Source organism: Pteronotus mesoamericanus, unplaced genomic scaffold (genome assembly GCF_021234165.1).
Source record: "Pteronotus mesoamericanus isolate MK-2021 breed Mesoamerican mustached bat unplaced genomic scaffold, CSHL_Meso_final contig_101, whole genome shotgun sequence".
In the NCBI taxonomy this organism is placed as follows: domain Eukaryota; kingdom Metazoa; phylum Chordata; class Mammalia; order Chiroptera; family Mormoopidae; genus Pteronotus; species Pteronotus mesoamericanus.
In genome coordinates, this window is record NW_026555001.1 from 3,755,760 (window position 1) to 3,761,754 (window position 5,995).

Genomic DNA, 5,995 nt, shown 5'->3' on the forward strand with positions numbered 1-5,995 from the left:
CAGTCCCTTGATTGCTAGGCCTAGCTCATTCCCTTCCAGGTTAACAGAGGAAATGAGCTCCTACTGGAAATGAGGGCAATGAAACATAAGAAATAAGATCAATCTGGGAAGGGGGTGTGGGTCCTGTAGCTTCCTTCCCTGACAGACACTACAGGACCTTCCAACTTAGGCCCAATTACAGCCTAGGCTGCCAGGTGTGCAAAATCATGGGCCTGGCTCCAGCTTTTTGACAGCATACTTACAGATGGGGAGTGACAAGTGTCCTGCACCAGGCTTTTTATCTGCCAGAGCGGGACTGTCAGCCTGTCAGTGGCTTTAGCTTCACACGGGGGGGCGGGGGTGGGGGCGGGGGGCCGCGGGGGGGCCTCCTGCTCCATGCCCAGAGAATACCGTTTCCCCAGCACAAGATTTTGGGGTGTGGGGCTGGCAAGAGGAGACGGGGGGTCGGGGCAAGTCCTCAGTGGTCAGCCTATGCCAGAGCCTGCGGCCCTCAACGAGAAAAGGCGGGGAGGGAAGGGGCTGGGAGGGCGCCCCAGGCCAAGGCTGCGGCGGGCGGGCAGTCGGGCTGGCAGCTGCACGCCAACCCCTAGGAAGGCTGGGGAAGCCGGACTGACCAGCAGATGGGGTGACGGGAAGTCGCCTGTGCGCCTCTGCCATCCTTTCCTCCCGTCCCGCAAGTAGACTCCCCCGCCCGGGACGCCCCGAGCCACTCCGCGCCTTTGGCCCTGGCTCAAGGTCTTGTGACGTGATTAGCAAAGCCAGCGCCTTGTCCTCAGACTCTCAGCCCTACCCCGCAGGCCCGGGAGTTCAGGCCCTGTTTACTGCCGCCTGGGCGGGGAGGGGGGCGGGGAAACCAGCCGAGGCTCCTCCCGACGAGAGTGCCGCGGCAGCCGCGCGCGTCGCCGCCCCCGCCCCCACCGTGTCTCCACGTGCAGTCGGGACAGAGCCTCCACCCTCCGCATTCAGGCCCGAAGCCCCCACCCCACCCAACCCTCCGGCCGCAGAACACTGCAAACCAGTGGGGCCGCGCGGACGGTTGCATTTTGCAATTCCCGCGGCCGGTATAAAACTCAAGGTAGAAGATAAAAGCTCCGCAATTTCGTCTAGCAGGATCGGGCGGGGAAAGACACGTCCAGGGCTGCAAAACCCCGGCCACGTTAAACGTGTCGGGGATTTCCCACAGTGCAGCCCCAGAGGAGGGGAGCCGTTCTTCCCGCCGCCACCCAGCAGCACCCATCTGGACCGAGCTTTCCAAGTCGCCCCGGGCGTCGCTGTAGCCTGCCCCGCCCCGAGGCCCCTTCGCCCCCTCCCGAAGAGGAAAAAAATTGGCGGCGGCCAATGGGAAGCCAGGAAGGTGCCTGACGTCTGCGAGCCGCGAGCCGGCGGGCGGCGTTGCCTGGAGACCTCAGCGGGGTAAGAGCTCTGTCCCCTCCCCCGACACGCCCGCTCAGCGGCTGCCGCGCTGCGGGACTCTATATAGTGCGCGAGCTCGCGGGCCCTCGAGTTCCAGCAGTTTGCTAGCTGCCGTCGGCTCCGCGCGGGGGGCGGGCCGGGTACCCCGGGGCGCGGAGAAGCGCTCTTTGCTTCTCTTTCCTTTTCCCCCACGCCGTACTCCTGGGCACCCCTCAAACCAGTCCACTCTGCTTCTCTCTCCCTCTTCTCGTCCCCAGCCAACTTTCGGTCCTTCCCCCGCCCCTCTCCCGTTATTCGTCGTGGCTCGAGCTCGGCCGCGCCGCCCCGAGGGTTTTTTCGGACCTCCCTGCCTGCAACTGCGACCAGTACAGAATCGAGAAACATGTCGACCACACTTCTGTCCGCCTTCTACGATATCGACTTCTTGTGCAAGGTACGCAGGGGAGCAAGGCGGGCAAGCAGGAAGCCCTTCGACTTTTCAGACTTTGCTTTCTGTCCTCGGCTTTTGAGGGACCCCCTTCCACCTTGACTTTTTGGGGTCGGAGAAAAATTCCGAAGTTTGTAGAGGTGGTTGCTCGTGCCTTGTGGGCGGGGAGAAGCAGGGAGAGAGGAAGGGCTGGAGGGAGCGGCTGTAGCTGTTTAGTTTCCTGCCGGCCGACCGCGGCCACGCTCCCCGGGGCTTCCCGGACCGAGTTTGCGCCGCCCAAGCCGGCGGCCCACGGGCTGAGGATCACGTGTCGAAACCCAGCGCGGCCTGGAGTGGGAGTCCGGCTCCTACCAACGCGAACTTGATTTTCTTTTTTCGTGTATATGGGCGGAGGGGGTGGGGTGGGGGTGGGGAGGCCGAGTCGAAATCCGCGAAAAGGAAAAAGAATTGGAAGACTGGCGGTTACTCTACAACTCGCCCCAACTCTTCCCCCCCCTTCACCCTTTTTCATCCCTTCCCCGCTCCCCTCCTTTTGGCAGACGGAGAAATCCCTGGCCAACCTCAATCTGAACAACATGCTGGACAAGAAGGCAGTGGGGACGCCCGTGGCCGCCGCCCCAAGTTCGGGCTTTGCCCCGGGCTTCCTCCGACGGCACTCGGCCAGCAACTTGCACGCGCTCGCCCACCCCGCGCCCAGCCCCGGCAGCTGCTCGCCCAAGTTCCCGGGCGCGCCTAACGGCAGCAGCTGCGGCAGCGGGGCGGCCGGCAGCCCGGCCTCCTACGGCACCCTCAAGGAGCCGTCGGGGGGCGGCGGCACGGCCCTGCTGAACAAGGAGAACAAATTCCGGGACCGCTCTTTCAGCGAGAACAGCGAGCGCAGCCAGCACCTCCTGCACCTGCAGCAGCAGCAGAAGGGGGGCGGCGGCTCCCAGATCAACTCCACTCGCTACAAAACGGAGCTGTGCCGGCCCTTCGAGGAGAGCGGCACGTGCAAGTACGGTGAGAAGTGCCAGTTCGCACACGGCTTCCACGAGCTGCGCAGTCTGACCCGCCACCCCAAGTACAAGACAGAGCTGTGCCGCACCTTCCACACCATCGGTTTCTGCCCTTACGGGCCGCGCTGCCACTTCATCCACAACGCGGACGAGCGGCGGCCCGCGCCGTCGGGGGCCGCCTCCGGGGACTTGCGCACGTTCAGCGCGCGTGACGCGCTGCACCTGGGCTTCCCTCGGGAGCCGCGGCCCAAGCTGCACCACAGCCTCAGCTTCTCTGGCTTCCCGTCGGGCCACCACCAGCCGCCTGGGGGCCTCGAGTCGCCGCTGCTTCTCGACAGCCCGACGTCGCGGACGCCGCCGCCGCCCTCCTGCTCCTCGGCCTCGTCCTGCTCTTCGTCAGCTTCGTCCTGCTCTTCCGCCTCGGCGGCCTCCACGCCCTCTGGCGCCCCGACGTGTTGCGCCTCGGCGGCGGCGGCGGCGGCAGCAACGGCCGCCATCCTGTACAGCACAGGGGGCGCCGAAGACCTGCTGGCATCTGGTGCTCCGTGCACTACCTGCTCGTCTGCCTCGTGTGCCAACAACGCCTTTGCCTTCGGTCCGGAGCTGAGCAGCCTCATCACGCCGCTCGCCATCCAGACCCACAGCTTCGCCGCGGTGGCCGCCGCCTACTATCGCAACCAGCAGCAGCAGGGCCTGGTGCCCCCCACACAGCCCCCGGCGCCACCCAGCGCGCCCCTCCCTGCCAGTGCCGCTGCGCCACCCTCGCCACCTTTCAACTACCAGCTGCCATGCCGCCTGTCCGAGTCACCCGTGTTCGATGCGCCCCCTAGTCCTCCTGACTCGCTGTCGGACCGCGACAGCTACTTGAGCGGCTCCCTGAGCTCGGGCAGCCTCAGCGGCTCCGAGTCCCCCAGCCTCGACCCCGGCCGCCGTCTGCCCATCTTCAGCCGCCTCTCCATCTCCGACGACTGAGGCAAGAGGGCGCCAGTGAGGAGGAGGAGGAGGAGGAGGAAGGGAAGGCCGATGGGGGGGGTGTTAGGGGGTTCCCTTGCCATCTCGCCCGTGCTAGGGAGTTGGGGAGGTGATAAAGGCCACAAACAGACTGCAGGCTGGACCGAGCCCTTGGACTCGAACTTGTGTGCCAGGAGGGGCCCTGCCCCTCCCCTTTCGGTTTCCTCTTGTTTTGTTTTGTTTTGTTTTTTTATTATTTTTATTATTATTACGAAGTGTCATTGTTGAGCAAAAAAAAAAAAAAGCCAACGAACTTTTTGTATTGATGAACAAAATATTCACAACTGGGCAGTTGTGATGCGAATAGAACAAAAAAACACATAAACTTTCTAAACTTTAGGTCTCAGATGAGTTTGGGACTTTAGGAAAAATCAACCCAGCACCAGCAGCTACCAACCACCATTCCATATCTTCACTTGAAAAGCATTAGTTACAGTCCAGATGTGGGAACTTTTATCTTGAAAGAAGTTCCTTATTGTTGCTCGTCTCAGACCAGTGTAAACAAACCAGCCAAACCACCACCTTGCTGAACCTATAAGCTTTTAATATTCTGCCAAGAATATGCCTTGATAGTAGGCTCCATACGTTTGTTGTTGTTGTTGTTGTTGTTTTTTTTTTTTGGGTTAACATGTGTCTGGAAGAAGAAAAACCTTGCATTCCAAAGTTTCATACTGGGTTACTGGTTTCATTGCCACCACTTAGTGGATGTTTAATTTAGAACCATTTTGTCTGCTCTCTCTGGAAGCCTTGAGCAGACCTTAGTTTGTAATCGTTGGTGAATAACTGCTGAATTTTTAGCTGTTTTGAGTTGATTCGCACCACTGCACCACAACTCAATATGAAAAAACTATTTAACTTATTTATTATCTTGTGAAAAGTATACATTGAAAATTTTGTTCATACTGTATTTATCAAGTATGATGAAAAGCAATAGATATATATTCTTTTATTATGTTAAATTATGATTGCCATTATTAATCGGCAAAATGTGGAGTGTATGTTCTTTTCACAGTAATATATGCCTTTTGTAACTTCACATGGTTATTTTATTGTAAATGAGTAAAAAAATCTTAATTTAAGAGATTGTATGTAATATTTATTTCATTAATTTCTTTCCTTGTTTACGTAAATTTTGAAAGATTGCATGATTTCTTTACAGAAATCTATCTTGATGCTGTGGAAGTAGTTTAAGGAATATCTTAAGAGTTTTCTTAGAATGTATAATGGTTGCAGCCCATCCAACTTTAAAGAAAAGACGACCACATACTTTGCAGTCAGATCAAAATGTGGCATGCTTTTCTCATTCCAACTTTATAAATTAGCAAGAGTGTTTTTGCTTATTCCACCAGTTCTACTGTGACATACTGTGCATATAAAAACATGTAGCAATAATGGAGGGTAGTCTCTCACCGTGCCTTGGAAGGGCCAGAACTAGCCTTAAAACTTCCTCAACCAAATAAGTATTTTGTTTATTAGTGCTTGAGAGAATTTGAATGTAGGATGGGTTCAACTGCACAAAAGGAAAAGATTTTTACCACTTTTTTTTATATAGATAAAGTGAAGAGGCCACCTCTTAGTGCTAAAATAATAGTACATATTACATGAATATGCCTTGTTTAATTACAGGAAATTCCAAAACTTGTACTATTTTTTTTTCCCCATGTAGAAAGGCAGGAATGCTTTCCTGAAAAGTGGATGAATGAGCAGTAGCTTTAGTTTGTATGTACGTAGGTACAGTTGGAGCACTATGTATTTATGTACTCTGGACTACTTTAACAGAAGTAGGTATTTGAATGTAACAGGATAAGTCAACTTGAGTTGTAATATACTTTGGGGAATCAGTTCACTACAAATTGTGACTGTAAACATTGTACTGTAAATGTTTTGTAGTTTCCCCCAATAAAAATTTTGGGAAAAAAAAAAGTTAAGCATGTGTAAGATAGCCTTCTTATTTTTAATAGGAATATGTAGCTTCCCATCATTTTATCAGACCTGACCCAGCTCTCAGGGGTTGGGGGCTATGGTTTAGAGAGCTGGCAGAGCCTGCCCCTTCGTGTTTTATAGTAAGCTCTTAAGCTAGAAAGTAATTATTTGGACTGTCAAGGGCATTAGTTAGCTGTTCCCCTTGGTAATAAGATGCATCCCAGCG

The 5,995-nt window shown here is 55.2% G+C and overlaps 1 protein-coding gene across 1 annotated transcript; it reads left to right on the forward strand.

Moving 5' to 3' along the window:
• Positions 1–1,455: 1,455 nt before the first annotated feature.
• Positions 1,456–5,776, forward strand: ZFP36L2 (ZFP36 ring finger protein like 2). The gene is made up of 2 exons (XM_054567258.1): positions 1,456–1,846; positions 2,380–5,776. Exons 1-2 carry the CDS (start codon positions 1,796–1,798, stop codon positions 3,805–3,807), a joined length of 1,479 nt encoding a protein of 492 aa, XP_054423233.1. The 5' UTR covers positions 1,456–1,795; the 3' UTR covers positions 3,808–5,776.
• Positions 5,777–5,995: the final 219 nt, after the last annotated feature.